Below are 24963 nucleotides of genomic sequence, written 5' to 3'. Positions count from 1 at the left end.
AGAAAGGTTATTTATGAAAACCACCAGATCCCCAACATGCAACATAAGTACGAGCAGAGTAATTAAACCAAAGTTGCTTCAAGTTTTAAAAACCATAAGAACTGTTTACACCTTTTTGGATACATTAATAGGGTAATACTGAAGGAATAACTTAAGTACTTCAATTTTATGTTAAACATTATTATGAATAATCAAAATAATATAAGTGCTGTAAAGAAAACTTGTCAATTTCAAGTATAGCAGGCAGGTTATACTTGGGAAAAGTATATTTCAAAATAATGTTGGGGAAGGATTCCTAAACTTGAAATTAACATATATGTGGCTGCTTTTGTAGACAATAACAAACATGCTAAAAGACAATTATTGCTGGCTCTTGAAAGAACTTCACAAGCTTTCAGTCCAAACTGTGTTGGTATGAAAACCTTAGAAGGATCAGATATGATTAGCATTTAGGTAGGAGATCTCCAAGAAATACTAGATCTGTCTGCTGAGTTGAGAGTTGATCATACTTTTGCACAGTTGCCAAAAACCTCATGGATATGTCCATGTAGTCAAGCTTCATTTGAAGGTGTATAGATTTCCATTACGGTCTACACTGCTTAAAATCAAGTGCCTATTTTTGTTCCTGAATCAACCTGTCAAGAGTTCTGAGGTCATCTTTGGAAAGACTCCTCCTCTATCCAATGTAATGCGAAGGAAGTGGTGCCCTATTTATGGAACTGCCATTGCAGAGATGTTTGCCTTGCCCCAATATGCTATTTTCTCAGTAACAACTGAGGTTTTTACTCCTATAATCTTTAAACATACAATCATTTTAGCAAGTTGTAAAATATATTATATAGAGATTTGTGCAAGGATATCTGGAAGCATGGCAATACAGGTAGTCCTTAACATATGACCACAACCGAGTCCCAAGTTTCCATTGCTAAGCAAGACAGCTGTTCAGTTAATTTTTCCCCATTTCAAACCTTTCTTGCCACAGTTGTTAATTGACTCAATGCAGCTGTTAAGTTAGTAACATGATGGTTAAGTGAATCTGTCTTCCCTATTAACTTTTGTTTGTCAGGTGACAAAAGGTGATCACATGACCCCAGGACATTGCAACTGTCCTAAACCCATGCAGTTGCAAAATGCCTGAATTTTGATCATGTGCCCAGGGGAATGCTGCATGGTTTTAACCATTTAAGTGAATGGTTGTAAGTTGAAGACTACTGGTAATATTTTAAATCAAAATTAATTATATGTATAGAAGAACTTCATCAAGTGTGCATACTTTAATATAATTTCACCAGACAACTAATTCTTATTTCCTAATACATTTAATGTAATTGAATTTAGGATAAAGCAATAAGATGTTTAACATGGACAAGAGATGTTCTATATAAATCCATAAAAACAACAAAATGTACACTGAAGGAGTTTGACTCTGGTATTCTTGATGCTTACCTTCTTCTCCAATGGCTCTGTCACCTGCCAACCATTAGCTTTCAGGTGGTACAGCTCATCAAATTTCATGCTGATGTCTTCAATGGACAACTGTAAGAGATCCCAAAACCCAGCAAGGTCCTGTGCTGTGGGCCTAGGATTGGAATTGGGGTTCTGTAGTGAACAAATAAGGCAGATGAAGTTCTCCTAAAATGTTGCAGTTCATTTAGAATTTAAAAACGACAACAACGAATTGAACTTGATTCAAATTGCAGATAGTTTTAAAGTTCATGCTAACAGTAATGAACAGATCGAGGTTCAGGTCCATTTTTATTCATGATTTGAATGCAAGTGCAATTTGGTGACATGAACTTTATTTCTTTTATAACAATGTTTTACTACATAACGGAGTAGGCTACTGTTATTGCCAATACTATTTTTGTTGATTGATCCTGCATTTGCCAAGCAAAGAAATTTCTCAAAAGCAATATGGCAATTGCATTGTAGCCTATTCTGAACAAGAATCGAGGTCTATTCCTTGCCATCAAGGATAACTATTCATAGCACCGGGTGTGGCAAAGAATCTAATACAATACAATCAGGGGAAGCCACATCACAGTCATCCATTTGGGAGGTGGCCAGGACATGAGTAACTGTAAGTAGAGCCTCACGATCCAGGAATGGGTGGAACTGGCGTTCTATACAAAATTGTACAAAAGCCTCTAAGCCACAACTCCACCTGCTCCTCAAGCAATAATCATAAATCCAGAAGGATTTTGCACTGGATCTGCTTGTGGCAGTGCCACCCTATCTGCACCAAAGATAGTAAAGTCCCAGATCCAGAAGGTCCTAAGACCCAAAGCCACTTGGTTTTGCCCCCCCCCCCCCCATCCTGCTCATGCCATAGAATATTCAAAAGTGCAAACAATGTTATTTCTGTCCATTGACTGAAAGGGTCCAGATAATGCCTCCTTGGTTCATTCATCTAATTAGAATGATGAATTCACTGTTAGAACCAATCCAGTCACCTTCCAGGCAGTCTTAGCCTATCAGAAGAGGCATGAATCTGATGAGCTAATAGCTGACCTCATGGTCATAAGGATCCTGTCCACTTCTTCATGCCCTGCCCATTAAACCATTCCCTACCCCTATAACAGGGCAAGCTTTTGCCCCAGGCATATCCATAGGACTTGCACCAAAGCTAACTGGGAATGAATTCAAGTAATTTTGTCAGACAAATGCTCTGAAAATTTCTCTGCACAATCTTGTAGATGATTCTCTTGAGTTCTCTCTATCCAGAAGAGCTCGAGTCACCCAGAACAAGGCCAGTGGGCAGCAATCCACAGATGCAAGAGGGCAGAGACAAATTGTCTGCCACAAGGTAGTCCCCTGTTCAGTCAGGTTCAGTTTTTGTTGACCTCCAGTGGTGCTTTAGATATCTCTTCTCCCATTTCACCTTCCTTAGATGTTCCATAAACCTTGGAAAGTAGACGACCCATGGGAAGGGAGAGGTTGCATAGACACATACTGATTCAACTTCACAGCCACCTTCTTGTACCAAGTGGCAACTAAGGTCTCAGTCAGACCATGAAATAGACCATCACAAACAAACCTAGTTCCTTCTAGAACCCTTTTGGGTCCATTCATTGCTGGTGGTGGACCAATATTACCTGGACTCTCTCTGAATCCAATTAAATAACCAGCCCAAAGTGGAGATGGATGGCGTAAGACTATATGCCATGCTGGAGGAGGGTGTTTGATACAAATAACAGAGATCTGCACACTCACCAAGTTTTGGTCACAGAGGCCACGGAATTGTTGGAATTTCTGTGACATTAGTAGTTGTGCACTGCCCACTGCACTGAGGACTTTGCCTAAGACTGAACGTGACAGGCAGAAAGAAAGAAAATCAGTCAAGCAAGATAAATAATTCAAAAACAGAAAATGCCAGGAGATTTAAGGTAAAAAGGCCTTCTTTTGACCTTTAGGCATACTAACCTCTGCCCCACTGCCTCCTTCCAAGAACAGAACTGTTTCACTCAGAACCATTAAAGGCAAGCCATTACAAATGACTTCTATGTTTTTTTTTTGTCAGTGCATGTTTGGTTAGCCCATGTTCTTTCTACTGCCAACATCAATTGCCTGTACAGAAATGGCAGGCAGCCACACCGCTGAATGACACTTTGTTTATGATAGAGGGCCAATGAAGTCTTCAGGGGAGGCAGAAAATGTTGACTCCAATGCTGTTTCCCCCTCAACCAACCCTTTTCACAGTATTTGTGACCACAAAGAAAACATTCAAGAATGCAACTTTCTAAGCACAGGTTTGTGACCCAGGAATTTTAATCACCATAGGTTTGTCAACTCTGATGGATAGGATAGAGTCCAAGGGTCTATATTCCATCACAAGTGAATATTTTAGAAATTGGTTTGCTGCCAAAAGGAGATTTAGAACTTCCCGTCTACTCTTTTCCTAACCACATTGAAAAATCTCAGAAAAGTAGATTCCTATTTAAAACTCCATGTCCTTTACACTTAACTTTCTTCAGAATTATAGAGTACTGATGGCACCACGGCATCTTTCTAAATGAAAGGAAGATGCAACATTTCTCTCCAGGGTATCAGTGAAAGCATAGAAATGGCACACCATAACAATTGGAACAACTGCAGTATTTTCTTCATTAACTATGGTTAATCATAATTGAAATCTTAAAAAAGGAGGAATTAAGATATACAGAACTCTGCTGTTTGTCTGGACAATCCCTAACATATAGGAATAGCCCTCCTCCCAATAATTTGCTTTTGGGCCCAGCTCGAGGCATGGAAAGATTTGGCCCACTTTAAGCTTCAAATCTCACTAATGCCAGGCTATCATCCTTGCTCACCTTCTTCAGAGAGATTATTCTCTTTAGTCTCTTGGTCCATCTGTCGACACCACCCTTCCAACCTTTCCGTCTCTGCCTGCAGTAGCTTCTGAAACCAGTACCCATCCCTTCGGCAAGCTCCCGGCTGTGTTGGTTCTGATGGAGTGTTAGTGGATGTTTCAAGCCAAGGATCAGGAGGAGGGAGAGAGGAAGGTTCCAGGGCTGGGTCATTGCTATCTCCATAGGAGAGGTTTTTCTTGCTTTCAGAGGGCATGGCTGCTTGCCTCGTGTTAGCATCAAGGTTGTTGGAGTTGTTGCAGGGGGAACAATCAGCAAGGTTTCTTTCAGATGATTTACAGGTAGAATTATTCAGCTCTTGAGAGTCAGAATCTGTATCCTGTTTGTTGGACATGCTGTGAGAGTGGCTGTTGCTATAAAATGAAAGAGGGGCAAGAGACAATCAGGAAAAGCGGCTCTTGCAGAGGGCTGGATCTATTCCCCAGCACGCAGAGACAACAATATGTATTTGTTTATGCATCTGCAGCTGAACTGCATTTCCTTTCCCATCTTTCCCTGCACACAAATACACACACCATACATGCAGACAGACGAAATTATAAGGTTGCCTGCTTACTACAGTAGGGCATCCAAACAAAAACTGGCAAGCATCTGTAATTACATCTCCAGTTCTATTGTTCAGTTCAGATTCCCAACGAATCTCTTACATGACTAAGCCTCTTTGTTTTGGTGAGAGCACTTGCTGTTGAGAAAGGATTTGGGAATCACCACTACCCAAACGGTGATTTGGAATAGGAAAAAAGAAACTAAACTATAAATTGGGAGATTGCAACTGCATGGTTTTTTTTTTCCTTTAAAAAAAAAACCCTGTGTCTTCCACTTACCGCCACTCGTCCTCTACCTGTACCCCGATGGACTGGAATTTGGTGGCTGATGGAGGGAGCTCCTCTTTTGCCACTGGTTGAAGGCAGTCAACCTTATTAACAAAAAGATACAAACAAAAAAAAACAAAAACACAAAAACTTGCTGCTAGAATTCACATTAGAAGGGAAGAGGCATGCGTGCACACAAACACACACATAGTGATCATGCAGACACCACACACCAAAAGGCAGCAAAAGGTTTTTTTGTTAAGACCAGGAGGAATCTGCAATGGACCCAATCAGAATGCCCAACATTGACTCAGAATGGCTAAAAGTTCTGAATGGGGGCGGGGAAAGAAGGAAAACTATGGCTCTAGCCAAAGTTACACTGTCCTACTAAAAGATAAACTTAAAAGGCAGTTTTCATTCATTTTTTATTCTGTTCTAAAAATTCTAGGTTAATTTTTAACTGAACAATTAGCTACCTGTAATTCAAATTTCTTTAAAAAGTCATATATACTGTCAAAGGTCAGATATACTGTTAAATAAAATTATCTAAAAGAAATTTTAGAGACATGAGAACAGAAATGCAACCAAGGCATACTACTGATATCTATATATCTATAGATATGTAATACATCTACAGAATTTATTTTAATATGATCTGAATTTAGAATCAAGCTTTACCATGTGTTAAGTCACATGTTCACCTAAATGCCACTCAGATTGCTCAACAGGCCTTAGGACAATTGGTTTAGAGACAAATTTATTGATGTTGCTTATAACTGATATTTTAATATTTTTTTAACTGTTACACATGCATGAGGACAGAAGTCCAAACTGAATCAGTTCTCTATTTGCATAATGAAAGCCAATGTCAAAATAGCATCAAAAGCTCAACAAAGCTTGTGGCCCACTTTAAAGCCTTTTGATGAAGGCATATCAGGTGCACCAAGGGTAGTTCAACTAATTCCAACATGCCACCATTTTTTCTTCAACATGGGAAGTCACCAAACGCATCATTCAGAGCTATCTTTCTGACAATGTAGTATCAGGGTCAAAATATTACATAGAATAACGGAAGGGCATGATGCCAAAGGGAGTTCGGTCATTCTCTGAATATGCTCTTTCAAACAAGGGTAAATAAATAGTAGAGGATAAGTAATAATTAAACTTCTTCCCTATTAAGATTTTAGAAATGGCAAACTCTTGTGCCACAAAAAAGCCACTTATTGCAAAGAGGTTGTCAATTTAAAGTGGAACTATAATCTCAAACTCTAGTCATGCTTGGATGGAGGTGGAGGTGGTGGCCACAAGGCCGTTCATTCTGGAAACACCCCAGGCGGCTTCCCAGTCTCTACTTTTACAGGGCTCCTGTTTGCATCCTTATCCTTCTAAAGCAGTGTTTCCTAACCTTTCTGGCATTGTGGATTGGCAAGGTGGGGTGGGGTAGAGAGGATAGTTCCATGTCAGTGGTGGGTGAGTGTGCTTGCAACTCCATTTGCACAAGAATGGAACTGTGTGTGTGTGTGCGCTCACCCACCACTTCCGTGGCCCGGTTCCAAACAAGCTGTGGTACTGGTACTGGTTCACAGCTTAGGGCTTGGGGAACCCTGTTCTAAAGCAGGGATCTCCAATCTTGGCAACTTTACAACTTGTGGACTTCAACTACTAGAATTCTGGGATTTAAAATCCACAAATCATAAAGTTGCCAAGGTTGGGGACCCCTGTTCTAAAGGGCTGCTACTGTATCAGGAAAATGTGATCACAAAACTTCCTATAAAATAGCAAGTATTAATTTATTAAACAATCCCGAATTAACCCTCTTTTCACTGCTGGATACAGGTAGTCCTTGACTTATGATCACAATTGGGACCAGAATTTTGGTTGCCAAGCAAAGGGAATTTAAGCTTGTTAAGTGAGTTAATTTATGACCTTAAGTAAACCATAGTTATTAATGGCCATTTATCAAATATGACTTCCCTCATTGACTTTTCTTGTCAGAAGCTGACTGGGAAGTTGCAAATGATACTCATAGGACCTCTGTACCTGGCAACTCTCATAAATACATTTGACTGCCAATCAACTTGATCATGTAGCCACAGGGATGCTGTGATGACCATAAGTGTGAGAATCGGTTGTAAGTTACATTTTTCAGTGATGTTGTAACTTTAGATTGGTCCCTAAATGAATGTTGTTAAGTCAAGGACTACCTGTAGTGTCATATTTTTGTCATGTTCATCAGATTGCCTAGAAATTTCCATGGTGTTAAGGGGCCACATTCCTTACAAAATATAACTAATGATTCTTTGATAGAAAGCTGTGTCAAACATGGCAGAATGCTATGCTTAACAGTTTCAACAGGTACATAAAATGTCTTTTTCAAAATTCCTGTATTAGAATATCTGGAAAGGCAAAGCCCAAACTAAGTGACATTTTATTGACTGACAAGCAAATAACATGTGATGATGCTCATGATGTGAAAATGAGGATAACTGGGTTTTGTTTCAAATATCTCACTTCAGAAGCAGCCTGGTTAGATTTCATAAAGTCCACTCTCTCTATAGCAATTTGGGAGAGCTGAAATGGAAGCCAAAGGCATACACACACCTTTGATTCATGTGCTTCCTTTTGTGACCATTTCTTGAATCAAAAAGGAGGCTAAATACTTGGTTGCTCTTCAGTTTATTTAACATCAATTATTTTATCTCATGGCACCCAAATGGACATTTATTCCCAAATGCTTTTTCATGCTTCCATGTAGTCTAATTAGTAGATTCGTAGATTTCCTAAAGCCTCATCAGGACGTTATTTTGCTTCCTCTCCTGCTTTAGATTCTCCTGCTTTTGCTTTTAGATGGAAATCTAATGCTGGCTCAGGAATTCTGGGAATTGCAGTCCACAAGTCATAAAGCGGCCATAGTTCCCCACCTCTGTTCTATGGCCTGTTATCTTATTCTGCAGAAGCATGGCCAAACTTCATGGTATCAATACTCAAATAAAGTAGTTCTCTGCATTTTACATTTACCATATCAATTCAGAGATATATCTCCTGCTTCTGTTCAAGACAACCTACATGCCTTTGCTAATGATTCCATGTACACTTTGACCAGAAATTATCTACCTTTGTTTTTCCCCAAGCTAAATCTCTACACATTTTTACAAATAACTTCAACCTTAATTATTGCTGATAACTGTAGGAAACAAGTAATTTAGAGATTACTTCTGTTCAGAAATGCCTTAAGGGATGACCTTAGTTCTACCTGCTGTCTTTTTTCTGTGGCCTCCTATGCATCAGAATGAGCATGGTGATTTATTCCACCTAGGCATGGTGATCTAAAGGGAATATATAAGAATGAAACAATTTCCTCAAAAAACAGAGCTTGCAGCTTGCACAGTTTTAATCGAATCCTTTTGTGTTGCTTAATTTATCCAATGGCATTTTTCCTCAAATGCACCTCTCCCCACACTCCAGAGTTTTATAAAGCCAAATCACTCCAGAAGCATGCAGTAGCATTGACCCCAGAGCAGTTAAACAGGTATGCATATTTACAGAAATGGTTACAGTAAGATCATATTCTAGTACTAATTAAAACAAACTAGTCCATACTTGTATTCCTATAGATGACAGCTTCCTTTTGGGGATGTTCTCCACCTTCGGCTCTTCGTTCGTCAATGTTCCTTTGTCGCTCTTCAAGGATGCATTTTTCTGGGGTAACTCAGGAGGCTCATTGACTGGAGTGGTGAGGTTTCCTCTCGTTACGCTAGGTGGCCTATTACTGTCTAAGCTATCTGAGGAATTGCTCAGTCCCGACTGGCTGTTGACTTCACTCTTGTGGTCTTGGTTGTCCAGGTAGTTGTCCTGTGCCGATTCAGTGCTGCTCTGCACCGTGACAGAGATGAATGGCTTTGAGGTGGTCCGAGGTGGGACTGGTGGTGGTGTCTTTTTATAGCCCACTAGGCATGCCGAACCTGTGACAGTGGAGGCAAGGAAGTGTGAAGGGACAGAAGGGTCATGGAAGAAAGAAAGAAAAAGCAGCAAAAGATCTAGTGAATAGAGAGCAAATGCACATCTCTGTATTAAGAGAAGCTCATAAGCACCACTGCAAAATGCCCCAGTCTACCCAGCAAAGAAAAAAGCACACAGCAGCCCAAATAAAGCACACTATTAGCCAGCACTACCTTGCTGTGAAAATCAAGAGGAACATTATAACACAGACTGGAAGATAATGAAAGAAGTGAAGAGCACCCTTCCAGAAAGCTAGAAAGCAAGATTAGGTGGCTAAAGAGCCACTTTGGCCGCCTGCAGTTTTAATTTTGTATTTAAGCTCCTGGTTAGGCCACCTCTTGGTATTTGAAATGATCAGTTGACGGCCTCAGTATCTTGACTAAGCTGTTATACCTAAAAGAGGAAAAATGCCACAAAGGGATTCTGTCAGAAAATATTCATATTCTTCATAATTTTGTTAACAAATAAAGTTATTGTGTATTAAAGCTCTGTTGATGGCTACCTAGATTCAGGAGCTGGAATCAAGAGTAATTCTCCATTTTTCTTTATGCAGAATAGAATGTGTAAAATATTCCAGATATATTCATCTGTCATAGCCAAGACACTGAAGGGGTACTCAAACCTTTCCACCTACCCTATTTACCCTTTCTTGTTTTGAATCAGCAAATCTCTTAAATACTAAGTATGTATTCAGATTTGCAGAAAGATTTTGGGTTAAATTTTGTAAATGTAGAGTTATTCCAGCCTCTGTTCATTAGGAATTTATTGAAGCATACAATTTGATAAAAAAAGCCTAATTGTTTGTATACAGCCATAGATATTGGCTACTTTCTTTTAATGCGTATAGAATTGTAGGTTTCAAGCATTTTCCTCCCAGAAAATAGCATTTCAGAAGTTGGCATTTCCTATGAGTAACTATCAAATGATTCCAGACAAGCATTTGTTCCCTCTAATCTTGGCCAATACCAAATGTCAGTCAGGCAAGATTTATTTTTTCATGGTTTTTTTAAGGTACACTTTTTGGCAGGATCCCATGTTAATAAATCAACACAAGAGCCAAGAACTATTCTTTATATTTATCTTATTTTTCTCTTTTCCCCAAGACTTATTTTTGAACACTATAGTTTATATTTGTAGGGTTTTAATTTTTTGAAGAACTTTATTGTAGCAGGTTTTAAACAATTTTATTGTGGCAGGGAACAACAATTATAGTGAAAGATCTCTCTGTTGAAAGGATAACAACAGTGTTGATACTCTGGAGCCCAAAGTGCCAGCATATGTATTTATGAGTTTTTAATGTATTTACTAAGAAAACCTGGACTAAAATCTAACACATTTCTCACTCACTGTTTGAAAAGAAAAGTTAACCATATACATGTTCCGATGCAAAATGGATAAATTGTGTATGGGGCCAGAAGTATTCTAAACCAGTTTGAATAAAAAGACCAGTTAGTATTATTCAGTTCTACCTAGTATGATAAGGCCTCTTGTCTACAACAGGATGTCTTGAACCACAAGTGGAAAACCTGGATTAAAAAACCCACACAAGTTCCAGTACACCATCTTCATAGCTGCTATTATGATTCACAACAATTTGTTTCTACACTTTCAGTATTTTAAAAAATAATAACTTTATATTAAGGATCTTATACTTCCGATAGATATACCTACAAGGGAAATCTATCTTACATTATCTATATAGACAGGAATTATCAGATGGAAAACAAAGATGGTTTCTGAAGTGTTGACACATTTGTATTCAGCACTGGAAAGAGAAAATTTGAAAGTAGTTTGAAAATTTACAGAAATTGCTACAATGCAAAGAAGGACAGATTCAATTAATTCATATAATTAAGAGAATTGATTAAAAGTCAAATCATTCACAGTAGTGAACAAAGTACAAATGGGAAAAAACACAATATGAGGAAAATAACTTTTATATCCGTCACGGCTAATTCACTTGTCTTTGTTAAAAGCAGCCAATGACTTACAGTTTAATCATGTTCACTTTGGCAGCATACCTACTATTTATTTAATCAACCCAGCTGAGATTGTGAATCTACTCAATCTTTAAAAAAATCTTGTAGCGTGACTCCTGATTGTATTTTACAATCATTCCACTTGCATGTAACCAACTTTCTAGATATGTGTTTAGTATTACTATATTTAATGGATTATATGCTTAAAAATAAACAAACTGGGAAGTAATGTACACAAGAACTAAGCATCTACTAACTGGGAAAGCTTTGATTAAAATAATTTTAAAATATTAGATTTTTTGCACACTAAACTCACTTTGAATTTTGAGAGTATATTTTAGGTATATATTTCTGATAAAACAGCTGCTGTGGATGTAGTCAATAAAAAAATATGCATTTACTGGAAGGCAAACAGCTGAGACTGGTCCTCACCATCTCCTCCAGTCTCTCACATTGGTCTCCAATGCTTATTTGTGCTTTCCAACACAAATGTTAAGGTGTTGATTAGGCCTGGGAGAGCCTCAGATTCATGTTCATGCTATGGAATCCAGTTCGTGACTTTGGGCCTGTCGTTTTCTCTAACCCCAACTAAATTCACAGGGTTCTTATAGGGCTATAAAGATAAAATGAAGGGTGATTCCGTGTATACCAACTTGTTAGGGAAAGTTGTAAAAATGAATTTATAGCCTAGAAGCTTGTAAATTAAGATAATTTACAATTAAGATAAATTAGTTATAATTTAATTACTTTAATTTAATTAAGATAGAATGGCATTGTTTTTTCACCATTTTATTTGTTAAATTTATATGCCAGCCATCTTTCTATCCAGAACAACTCATACTAGCTTCCATGTAAAATAAAATCAGTCAGGTAGGGAGGCTGATAACGTGTCATTTGATTCTGTGAATTGGGTCTTGTATTATCACGTATATTTATCAAATTAGACATAATTCTCAATCATACCCAAGTTTACATATGTCAATCATTCACCTTTCATCCTGAAAAAGCCTAATGCTTTCATACAACATTCAATTTCATTCTCTGAAATAGGAGAAGGTAAGTAACACACATTCTAAGGTCCACTATTCCAAGAATTTCAAACGATGACAAATGAAAACCATTCTCTCAATGATCACACAAAGACAGGGTGCATCATGCATCTTAGCCATAATATGGTTTCTGTGTTTTTGTATGTGGGGTGGTGGTGTTTGCTTTTGTAAATCTAGGTGGCTTATTCACCAACTACACTGCTCAAAAAAATAAAGGGAACACTTAAAACAACACAATGTAACTCCAAGTCAATCACACTTCTGTGAAATCAAACTGTCCACTGAGGTAGCAACACTGATTGACAATTTCACATGCTGTTGTGCAAATGGAATAGACAACAGGTGGAAAGCAGAGGCAATTACATAGCAAGACATCCCCAATAAAGGAGTGGTTCTGCAGGTGGTGACCACAGACCACTTCTCAGTTCCTAGGCTTTCTGGCTGATGGTTTGGTCACTTTTGAATGCTGGCAGTGCTTTCACTCTAGTGGTAGCATGAGATGGAGTCTACAACTCACACAAGTTGCTCAGGTAGTGCAGCTCATCCAGGATGGCACATCAATGCGAGCTGTGGCAAGAAGGTATGCTGTTTCTGTCAGTGTAATGTCCAGAGCATGGAGGTGCTACCAGGCAACAGGCTAGTACATCAGGAGACGTGGAGGAGGCCGTAGGAGGGCAATAACCCAGCATCAGGACTGCTACCTCCGCCTTTGTGCAAGGAGGGACAGGAGGAGCACTGTCAGAGTCCTGTAAAATGACCTCCAGCGGGCCACAAATGTGCATGTGGCTGCTCAAACGGTCAGAAACAGACTCCATGAGGGTGATATGAGGGCCCGACGTCCACAAGTGAGGGCTGTGCTTACAGCCCAATACCATGCAGGATGTTTGGCATTTGCCAGAGAACACCAAGATTGGCAAATTCGCCACTGGCACCCTGTGCTCTTCACAGATGAAAACAGGTTCACACTGAGCACATGTGACAGACATGACAGGGTCTGGAGACGTCGTGGAGAATGTTCTGCTGCCTGCAATATCCTCCAGCATGACCAGTTTGGCATTGGGTCAGTAATGGTGTGGCATTTCTTTAGGGGGCTGCACAGCCTTCCATGTGCTCGCCAGAGGTAGCCTGACTGCCATTAGGTACCGAGATGAGATCCTCAGACCCCTTGTGAGACCATATGCTGGTGCAGTTAGCCTTGGGTTCCTCCTAATGCACGACAATGCTAGACCTTATGTGGCTGGAGTGTGTCAACAGTTACTGCAAGACAAAGGCATTGACGCTATGGACTGGCCTGCCTGTTCCCCAGACCTGAATCCAATTGAGCACATCTGGGACATCATGTCTCGCTCCATCCATCAATGCCACATTGCACCACAGGCTGTCCAGAAGTTGGGGGATGCTTTAGTCCAGGTGTGGGGGGAGATCCCTCAGGAGACCATCCGCCACCTCATCAGGAGCATGCCCAGGCATTGTAGGGAGGTCATACAGGCACGTGGAGGCCACACACACTACTGAGCCTCATTTTGACTTGTTTTAAGGAAATTCTGTCAAAGTTGGATCAGCCTGTAGTGTTTTTTTCCACTTTCATTTTGAGTGTAACTCCAAATCCAGACCTCCATGGATTGCTAAATTTGATTTCCATTGATAATTTTTGTGTGATTTTGTTGTTAGCACATTCAACTATGTAATGAACAAAGCATTTAATAAGAATATTTCATTCATTCAGATCTAGAATGACTTATTTTTGTGTTCCCATTATTTTTTTGAGCAGCGTATATTAAATAATTCATAACATGTAAGCAACATGCGAACCTAACTCAGATAATGTTATTATGTTCTTGCCTTGATGATAAAACTATGAAGGTAATCACAACTATTAGGTAATAAATTCAGTGAAAGTTTACCTCAGATTGCTAACGTGTATTTGATATCAATGATATCTCCTGGATAAAATATAAGTCTGCCAGTGATAAATTGCTACTTTCCTAAATTTTCTTGGCACAAAACATAGAATATAATGTGCAGATTATTTGAACGGAAAAACAAAGACCATTAAAATAGGTTACATGGCAGTTCACATGGGTAGCAGAGGTGGTATTCAGCAGATTCTGACCAGTTCTGGAGAATCAGTAGTGGAAATTTTGAGTAGTTTGGAGAACCGGCAAATACCACCTCTGACTGGCCCCGCCCCCATCTATTCGCTGCCTCCTGAGTCCCAGCTGATTGGCTGGGTCTTCTTTTGTTGCCCTGCATAGGAAAACAGAGCTGGAAAGCAGGTTAGTGGGGTGGGGAGGGAATGGAATTTTGCAATAACCTTCCCCTGCCACGCTCACCAAGCCATGTCATGCCCACCAAGTCACGCCCACAGAACCGATAGTAAAAAATTTTAGATCCCACCACTGATGGGCATCTGTTCATTTTTCTTTAGGAAAATGAACAATATTCTTCATGCTGAATGGATTGATCTTGGGGGTGGTGGTGAATAGGATGTCCAAACATTTAGTTATGTGAACCATGCAGTGAACCCACAAACCTACTGGGTGATTCCTACTATCTTCCAGTGATATTAGGCATTCCTTTCTCTGCTTGCTCTTTCTTTCTAAGCAAACACAAGAACAATGACTCACTTTAAACAGAACTGCCAAATATAGGCAACTACTATAGCTAAGGATTATAAAGCTGTAATTCTTTCTCGTTAATCCACACTTTAATCCAAAACCACCTATTTTTATCATGTATGGTTATTGTTGTTTCACACATAACTTGCCAACATGGAATAGACATCCAGCTTCTTATTTAAATAATGCAACACAGTTACTGAAAACACTTGGAAATTATGTTAATCTCTCAGTGACTACTGGCCCCAACCCAGAGTTTTCTTGGCAACAGTTTAGAAACAGTTTCCTGCTGCCTTATGTTGACTTCCTGATCTAATCTACAGACGCAATACAAACTCAAAAGATATTGGAGTCTTAAGTATCAAATTGAAAGTACAGATAGCAATAGCACTTAGACTTATATACCGCTTCACAGTGCCTCACAGACCTCTCTAAGCGGTTTACAGAGTCAACATATTGCCCCCAACAATCTGGGTCCCCATTTTATTGACTTCAGAAGGATGGAAGGCTGAGTCAATCTTGAGCCAGCGAGACTCAAACTGCCAAAGTGCTGGCAGCCGGCAGTCAGCAGAAGTAGCCTGCAGTATAGCATTCTAACCACTGCGCCACCATGATTCTATACAATTCAATTAAAAAATTCTGAAATATATTTCAGAATGCATAAATGAGATTTGGTTTAGATTTCAAGAAGTCTTCACACTAGGATCAAAGAAATGAATGTAGTTTTCTAAATTTAGATTTAGATTGATTCCACTTCAGATGAAAACCTACGATTCCTAGCTAAGCAAAGTGTCTGTCTGATTCTCTAATTATCTGCCATTATCAGTACTAAGCAGAACTGGTTCAAACTCTTCTTGAATATCTCTTGGTCATCTAAAAATCTCTAAATCTAACCAATAATTCTAAGTTTGATCTTGCTTTTTCCCTGCACCATTCATTTAGAGGCCATCTTTTACAATAAACTCTCACAATATAAACAGTACATCTCCAACCATTAAAATAAAGTTAAAGCAATTAAAAAGTTAACAATTAAACAGAAGAACAATAAAAAAGTTATAGATTCAAATCTTTCCCTAAACCATTCTTTCTTCTCAGAGAGAACATAGTTTTTTTTTCCTGGCAACTACCATAATATGATGTAGCTACTGTTTGAGGTTATGGAGTATCTATATTCATTATAAGAAAGGGCTCCTCATCATAAGATTTATCTTTGTGACCCAGAAATAATAATAACCACAAAGAAGGAAGAGTAGAGTAGTGGCTTAGTAGTTAGGATGTTTTATTAGGACTGAGGAATTCCAAGTTTAAATTCCCATCCAGATACAAGCATGAACCTCCTTTAACATTATCATGACCTGTTATCTATCAGATAACCTAATTTATAGGATGTCTATGTGGATAACAGATCATGGGAAACCATGAACCTGGAAGAACTAGACTAAATTAATCTGAGTCAGAGAATAATATATGAAAATTAAATTAAAGAGTAAGAGGATATGACCTACAAACCAATATATAAAATGAATGGGTTACTGGTTAAAGTGCAACAAAACAATTGTAATTTCAGAAAGCAATTTTACAAAGTAAATCCTCAGAATTATGAACTAATCAGAAATCACTTTGCACCTATCCATCGAGGCTGCAATTCATTGAAACCACCACATCAATTATTAACAAACCAGTTTATGATTTTGTCTTTCCCTGACAACAACAACAAAAAAAGTAAGATGCAACAACTAAAAAGGAGTGGGAGATTATGTTCCCTGGTTGTTTATTTTAAAAAAAGAAAGTAATGCTTCAGAGGTGAGGGACAACATTAGTAACAGTCTTTATTACCCTTTAAACAAACTAGCAGAACAAACAGATTTAACTTTTTCTCCATCACTGATAACAGATACCAATGATTATTTAATTCACAGTACCAGTGAATTGGCTTTATCCCAACTATGATTCACCCTAACCACAAGATCAGAGAATCCTTTTTTGGATGCTTTGAGAGAAAAGCTGTTGGAGGGACTGAAACAGTTACCTTTAGGCTATAAATTATCGTTCATTGATCCTATCTAATCGGTTCTAGGAAATGTCATTAAGGCATGCTCTATATAATTACCTTCCATCTTGCTACATTCTGGAGAGTGGTATGGTCTGAAAGTCTGCAACTTGTGAACACCACTTTTCTTAAAAGAAAAAGCAGAGAACCTGAAGAATTCAAACTAAATCTGTTGTTTTAGTCAGTGCTGCTTTATTGAATATAATCCTTGATTTTTATATATTTGTTTTTAAATAGCTGTTGTGCAAAGTTTTGATTATTGTTTTATTGTACCTTGCCCAGAGTTATTAGTTTGAGATGGACAGCCATATAAGTCTGATGAATAAATAAAGAAATCAATATCTCACAGAAAACATTTAATGTTTAACATTAAATTCTGGGTACTGTACTTTAAAAATATTTCCAGCTTGCAAGCAAGTAGCCAAAGTTTTAAACTTTAGCTGGAATGTCTGGGAAACTAAAGCCTAAGAATAACTAATCAAAGCACTCATACAAAATTGCCAGTTTTGACCTCAATGTTGTCAAAAAAAAGAACAATAAGCCAGTATTTTGAATAGCATAGTATGATCATGTATCACCATAGCACTATTTTCAATAAGCAACATTATATGCATAAGAGAAACAAGTAAGACAAAGTATGGCAAACAAATTAAAGTATGAGATAAGAAAAAGAGACGTAGCTAACACTACCTTACATCAACACTGTTCACTGTATCTTTTCATATCCCTTCTATATTTGCAAACGAAATTTATTTACATTATGCCCTTTATATATTGCCTTTGTTCTTTAAACTTCTTACTTACTTACCATTCTTCTTTTCAGAACCTCACTATCTCTATCCACCCACATTTTAGTTATCACTTTCCTATCAAGTCATTCAACTCTTTCTTCACAGATTTGCAGTGTAATCCTTCTTTCTCTTTCTATATCGGAACCATCACAATGTACTTCTGATCCATTCAGTCCATTTTTAATTTAGTACACACTCATTCCAGATCCTAACTGCTTTTTTTTCTCTCCATCAAATAAACTTTCGGCAAACACCCCCAATTCTCATTTCCATATAATAAAGCATGCACATTTTCAATTTTTTTCAATATATTCATTTGCAACAAATCACATAACTTTTGCATTTTTATCAGCACTTGCACATTTCAAAATCTCTTTATTCAGCTCCCTTTCTTTAGTCAACATTCATCTATGGTATACAAATTCATAACTTCCTCTAGTTTTTCATTGTTTATCTATAAACCAAAATGATTTACTCAATTTTTTTCTGGTCAACCTTGGGTTTTCATATATGAGATTTTTTTTCACATTCATATTTCTTCTTACTTCATAAAGTATCCTTTAGGTTCTCATCCAATAAGCCATCATAATCTGCACAAAAACATATACATTCACATTCCCAGCTAACATGGCTCTGATGCCAAATTTATCAGTTTTATACTTTTATCCAAAAATACATTAAACAATCAAGAAGGCAGAATATTTCGCTTTACTCTCTTTTGGGTACTGAACCATTTGCTAAGGATTCCATTTCTCATTCATGATTTCCATCATATACAGCTTTTAATACCATCAACAAAGAACCTTCAATTTCACATTTGTGCAACACATTCTGTAATTTGAGCCTATTCTGTATCATGTGCTTTTCCTAAATCAACAAATGTACAATGAACTTTCTTACAGTCACACATTTCAATTACATTGGCTTTCAAAACTACTCATCTATGTAAGATCCAAGTTTGAAAAGAAATACACATAACTGGAGTTTTAAAAAGGAGGGTTTTATTTGCATTTGTGGCTTACTGGCCAAGATGGACTAGCAAAGAATCTGACACAGATACTACAAAAGTAATAATCTATTCAATACCTTCTCCCTAATTTTTAAAAAAATGTTAAGCGAAAACATAGCTAATGCAGCCTTTATTGAGATTATGTTTGTATACCATGCTGAGCTATAATATGATATGTTCAGTCTTTATTTAGTAGATACTATGAAATTGGACAACATGACATATTCACTCGGGCCATGTGGAGAAGGGGGAATCTGATTCAGAAAACACATAAGTGTACCTGTCAGGAATTAGTTAAATGAAAGTAGTCTTTTCCTAGATTCACGTGGTTGCTTTTTACAGCTAATCCACAATTCTCAGGAAAGAGTGTATTTAGTTTAAGGTGTTCCTGACAGGTGGCACATATACATAAAGACTTTGTTAGTCCTTAGCATCCAAATACCTGCAAAGCCCTTAACAGTTATTAAGCAATAACTTACAAAAATTGCTATGACATGTAAACCAAGTTGCAGTCTATCTGGAAGCATCAGAATAACTTTTAAAGAACGTTAAGGCAAAATGACAGCAAAAGCTAAGGATCTGTCTGTTCATGTAGTACTTGTTATTCAGCAATTACAAGCTTCGAGAATGTTGGGATCTTTTCTTCACCATTGGAAGAAAGGAAGAAAAGATGTCATGAATCAATCTGAGCAGGGTATTCCTTTAATCACCTAATAAACTCCTCCTCTTTTCCAGTTCTTCTAATCTCTTTGATATATTCCAGTGGGAACAATTCAGCCACACAAGCAGAACATGCTGCATTTGTTACTTCTTATTCTCAATGGGAAATGTGGCCGAGAGCGAAGATTCTAACCTGAAAAATCTGTTGGAAAGCTGGGAGAGATAGTATAATCCATCAACAACCCACTGTGCTTTATCTGCTTTTAAATTGCAGAAGGGAGAAACTGAGCTGAAATGTCTCAAAGAATCAAAACTAGCATGTCAAACAAGACTTGTTTTCCAAACTGATGTATTTGCAATGTGTAGAACTTTTTTATATATTGTATACACCAAGGCAACTTCTATGAGGATTTTCTTTCATGTTATCCCCACAACAACCATCATGCAAGGAAAGTTGGGCAGAGACAGTGACTAGATCAACATTCCCAATACATTTCTGTGGCTCAGAATGGATTTCAAATGATGTCTTCCCAACCTTTAGCCCAACACCCAACTCTGTATCACACTGGAAATTCCCACCTACTTTCTGAAGAACTGAAGACACTTAATCTCTCCAACTGCAATTTAGGTCTTAATACAGGAGTCCCCAAACTTGACCACTTTAATGCTTATGGACTTCAACTCCCAGAATTCTCCAGCCAGCATAGCATAGCTATTCTGGGAGTTGAAGTCACAAGTCTTAAAGTTACCAAGTCTTAATAGATAATTCAACAAAGTGCACATTATTCTAGAAAATTCATTTCAAACATAAATGTTTAGGAGTTGCTCAATTTTGCCTATGGCAACACTTACAGTAGCATTTCATACCATCCTCCAGACTTCTGATTAATATTTTATTAGCAGAGTGTGGCTAATATGAGATTTCAATTGCTGGTTTCTAGGCAATAGAAGTCTTCATTTAATATATTAAAGCTGCAACACTATATACAGGTAGTCCTCAATTTATGACCACAATTGACCCCAAAATTCCCATTGCTAAGCAAGACAGTTATTAAATGAGTTTAGCCCCATTTTATGACCTATCTTGTCACAATTGTTAAGTAACTCCCTGCAGTTGTTAGGTTAGTAACACAGTTGTTAAGTGAATCTGGCTTCCCCATTGACTTTGCTTGTCAGAAGGTCGCAAAAGGTGTTCACATGACTTTGGAAAATAGCTACCATCATAAATACATGCCAGTTGCCAAGTGATCATGTGACCATGGGGAGGCTACAATGGTCGTAAGTATGAAAAACAATCATAAGTCACTCTTTTTAGTACCACTGTAACTTTAACAGACACTAAACAAATGGTTGTAAGTCAAGGACTATCACTCAGAGCTTATGCCTGAGTAAGCAAATACAGAAGAACACAGCATACAGACATAACATGGCTGAAAAGTGGCTTTCTAAACAATGCATACATATAGCACTGGCAGCACTGTACTACAGCAAATGTTAAAGCCTGAGACTGATACTTTTCCTGCTACGTTCCATTTCTATTTGGAGAAAAAGCTAACTTTTTTTAATATTCAGAACACAGAGATTTGTAGCTTTTACAAAAACAATTTACAATTTTCTGCAAAAAATGTAGCATTTCCAGGATCAACTCACACAGGTCTTCAGACATATACCTCAAACTGAAATGCAATTCTCCCACAAACAAACACAATGTTAAAAAGTTATATTTATATAGTTACTGACCAAAGATATCTAAATTATGTTAAAGTAAGCAAAATATCTTTACCATCCCTAAGGCATGTCACAACTTTTGAGCACCCATTTGGAAATTGAAAGTTGAAAATTTTGACATGCCCTACAGGGTCCCATATGCAATTATTAAAGTCTGCATTAACTACCAGTAATACTTCAGTAACTTTCTGCAGTTATACTGTACATTTTAATGAATTTTTTTTATTTGGAAAAGATGTTTCCAGACACCTGTTTCATTTTTTGGAACCATCATCTGCTTTTCTGTTACAATGTCTCAAGTAAGAAGTTAGGATATCTTGCCTTAATAGTCCCTGTTAACACAGATATTTTGGAAATGATTATGACAGCTCTTCCCAGCTTGGGCCCCTTCTGGTTTTCTTCACTTCAGGTCTCCAAATACCCCAGAGCTAGAATGATTGTTGCTGGAGTTTGGGAAACTAAAATCCCTACCCATGGAGGATCATTGGTTTTAGCCTATTACAAGACTCCACTCAAATGGGATGCATTCATAATTAAGCAAACCTTGGCATAACATGACCTGCATATCAGTTGCTGAGTTAATATTAATAGCTGTCTTTAGGGCAATAGATTTTTCCTAATTTGAGACTTGCAGATGGCAAGAGGCCAGGGAATGCTCTTACACAATGGAATGTTTTGAAGAATTAGACCCTTGTTGTTTGACAGAAGGCAAACCACATGCTCAGCCTTGTATCCCATCCGATCCGTATAAATACACTAAATGCTTTGTACGTAGAAGAGAAATATCTAGCAAAAAATATACAAATCGCACATGCCAAACAGATTGTTGGTGACACTTTATAAAGCCACATTGTACTCATTTGGGTGAAAAAAACACAACAATCCACAAATGACTGATTGTGTGAACATCTTCTTGTTCCCCTGCCCTCCCCCTGCCCCATTTTATTTTATGAAATCATCACTATTCTTCATGGCTCTCTATAATCAGCACCAGACACATGAAATTATAAATATACTGTACTACCAAACGTTTTGGTCAGTAATATACACTGGGTAATAGCGTAAAAAAGGAATCTGTTTTCTTGAGTGGTCATAATTTAATAGGAGGCTGTAGATTTGGTCAAAGAGATAAAAATAATTTTTTCCAAGAATGCCTATTTCTTTAAGTATCTTTCAGAATTGAGCAGCACCAAACCAATCACATTTTTACAGTCTTGCACCTACTTTGCCTTTAAGAAAGTTATTTTTGCTTACAGGTTTTAGACAGGGGAGTTCATAGAAGTCAGAATTAATTCATGTGCATGCTTTCTGGATTAACACAGTAACATTTTAGAGTTGGACAACATGCAGTGTATGCAGCTATATTTGAAAAACTGACACTAAACTGTCAAAGGTTGGTAGCAAGACAAATGTTTCTACTGCCTCAGCCAATTTAAGGATTCCAGTTAAGCAGGAAATCGAATGGAAAGGCCATTTCCTTACTGCAAAATTCCTGAGACAATTCTGTGCCTGGTTTTCTTCATTTCAAAGGCTTCTCAGAACCTCCCTGCCTCCTTTTCTGGGATAATGGGATTTGATTTGGCCATTACGAATTTGGACATAACTTTTTGAATTCCCAGCCAAAGAAACCTAAATCTTGCTAGGTTTAGTTGAGGAGGAGGTATGCATGCTATCTTCGCCATGTTCCAGTGCTCAGCACAAACTAATTTGATGAGACTACAGTCATTACAAGTTTATTTACAAAGGTGTGCACTAATATTTTTTGAAACTCAAGCTGGGAAGCAGTGCAGAACAGAACTTGTTACACACAGCTTTAAAGCTGACACACCTTGTTACTTCATTTTTAAAGATTAAGTAGGTTAACTCCCTCTGTTCCTTGAGAATAGCTTTTCCCAACTTCACAATCTCCAGATGTGTTTGGACATAACAGCTGGGAACACTAAGAAATATGGTAACAGCACATTCAGAGAAACCCCACTTAGAACAGTGTACCTGTAGGTTGGAATCAGGGGTGGGATTCTACCAGTTTGCACCTATTCGCTAGACCTGGTTGTTAACATTCTCAGCAGTTCAGAGAATTGGTTGTTAGAAGAAATTACTGGGCTAATCCTGTAAGGAAGGCAGGAAGGAAACATTCTGGTGTTGCTTACAGAAACTGCCTCTCCATAAACTCTTATTACATTCTTGGCAGGACTAGACTTCCTGCCTCAGGAACGTCTCTGGAGGTTTTTTCCCACTCCTTTACTGGTACTTTGCTTGTGTGAAGTGACCATTCAAAGTTATAATGACACTGAAAAAAGTGACTTATGACCATTTTTCACACTTACAACTGTTGCAGCATCCCCACAGTCATGAGAGGCCAGGCAAGGAGATGCGTACCTCGATGTGAGTGATGTTGAGTTGGCCAAGCCCAGCCAGTCACATGACCACCAAGCCATGCCCACCAACTAAGCCACGCCCACAGAACTGGTTGTTAAAAAATTTGAATCCCACCCCCGGTTGGAATGCTGAAAAAAATCATCTATTTTCCCCTAATGTTTTTTTTTAAATGGTACACATACCAAAATGTCTTTTCCAGAGTTACTAAAGTTCTCTAGTATTCCAAATGCGTTGTTGATCAAGCTGTTCATTTAACTAAAATCAAAATAATATCTAAAATTAAAACCACAATAGAAACTAAAACAAGCAAACTAAAATGGTGGGGAACATCTATTTTGATACTTGGTGAAAAACACAGAAACAACATTCAATCAAACTACGCTGTCACAAGCCTGGACAATTGAAGTGAAGCTCACCTGATTTGTGAATATACTGAAGTCAGACACCCATGGAAGGAAAAAAAAGTCTACAAAACCTGAGCCATGTAAACAGGTATCCTGGTATCTCCAAGGAAACCATTAGTTAACACAATAACATAATAATGAGGCTCCAGTGAACAGCTGTGATGTTTCTTTAAAAAAAAAAAGAGAGGGAGGGAGGGGAAGATAGATTCTTGCTGTTTTGCTCTATGCTTAAAAGTCTCCCCTCCAAACAAACAAACAAACAAACAAATAAATAAAAATCAGTATCAACATTCATATTTCAGGTACTATTTCCACCACTGAGAAAAATGCAGTTACCAAGTGAATTATAGATGTTTCTTCATTTCTTTCCGGATAAGGAGCTTAGCTGATTCCCAGAGCCTGCAAGGTCTGTTGCCTAAGGCATTCCCAGTGGGGTGACATGCTATGGCACATTCGTTGTGGCTGGCAAGAAATGTCTGTTTCTGCCAACAGTTGCTCCTCCATGGCAAACAGCCTACCATGCCTTAATTGAAGAGTTTTAAATGCCACTTATACTCTGAATGACAGAGCCCTCATCTCAATGTTCTCCACAATATGACATGGGCTGAACAGCTTTTTTTTTTTTCCTGGCCACAGTTGCACTTAATTTATTGGAAGCTTCCAAAAATCACAGGAAGCATGTTTTGTCCTGCAGATGATGGCTCTAGAAATGTGTCTGAAGACACCTCCCCCTTTCTGAGTGCTTGGAAGGAGGCAAAAGTCTATTAAACTTCTCTGAATGCAACTATTTGGACATTTTGCTACCTAATTGCAGCAGAGCAATTTTACACTACTATAGGCATGCCAGGGTTACCAAACAGCGGGTGTATATGACCTGTTGGTTGCTGACCCCTTATTTAGGGTAATAACTGTTCCAAGGGAATTATCTCCTAATTGCATGACTATGCCACATTAGTTTTGAACATCCCGTTCTAATTAGTTGTCCTCCAGCATAATTCATAGTTCACTGTTGTGGAATTTTTCATCTGAAGATTGTATTACCATTTTATGCTGAACTGGATAGGCCTGTGACCTCTTGGGTCATTCTTTGAGAGAAAGGTAATGTTGTCTGATGTAAC

At 38.0% G+C, this 24963-nt stretch overlaps 1 protein-coding gene across 12 annotated transcripts in view; it reads right to left on the bottom strand.

Moving 5' to 3' along the window:
• The window catches only part of DLGAP4 (DLG associated protein 4), a 406338-nt gene that overhangs the window by 4813 nt on the left and 376562 nt on the right, over positions 1-24963 (bottom strand). For 6 of the 12 annotated variants that reach the window (XM_026697619.2, XM_087929114.1, XM_087929116.1 and 3 more), the window contains 5 exons: positions 8780-9141; positions 5192-5283; positions 4311-4720; positions 3214-3305; positions 1447-1599 (listed from right to left, as the gene is read on the bottom strand). In XM_026697619.2, coding sequence (XP_026553404.1) covers positions 1447-1599; positions 3214-3305; positions 4311-4720; positions 5192-5283; positions 8780-9141 — 1109 coding nt within the window. Of the gene's footprint in view, positions 1-1446; positions 1600-3213; positions 3306-4310; positions 4721-5191; positions 5284-8779; positions 9572-24886; positions 24958-24963 lie in introns of those variants that run through there. The other 6 variants (XM_087929117.1, XM_087929118.1, XM_087929123.1 and 3 more) reach the window with 4 other exon arrangements.

This window comes from Pseudonaja textilis, chromosome 3 (assembly GCF_049901715.1).
Source record: "Pseudonaja textilis isolate UNSWEBS1 chromosome 3, rPseTex1.2, whole genome shotgun sequence".
Lineage (NCBI taxonomy): Eukaryota > Metazoa > Chordata > Lepidosauria > Squamata > Elapidae > Pseudonaja > Pseudonaja textilis.
The sequence above is the reverse complement of the archived record's forward strand: the minus strand, read 5'-3'. Positions and strand labels throughout refer to the sequence as shown.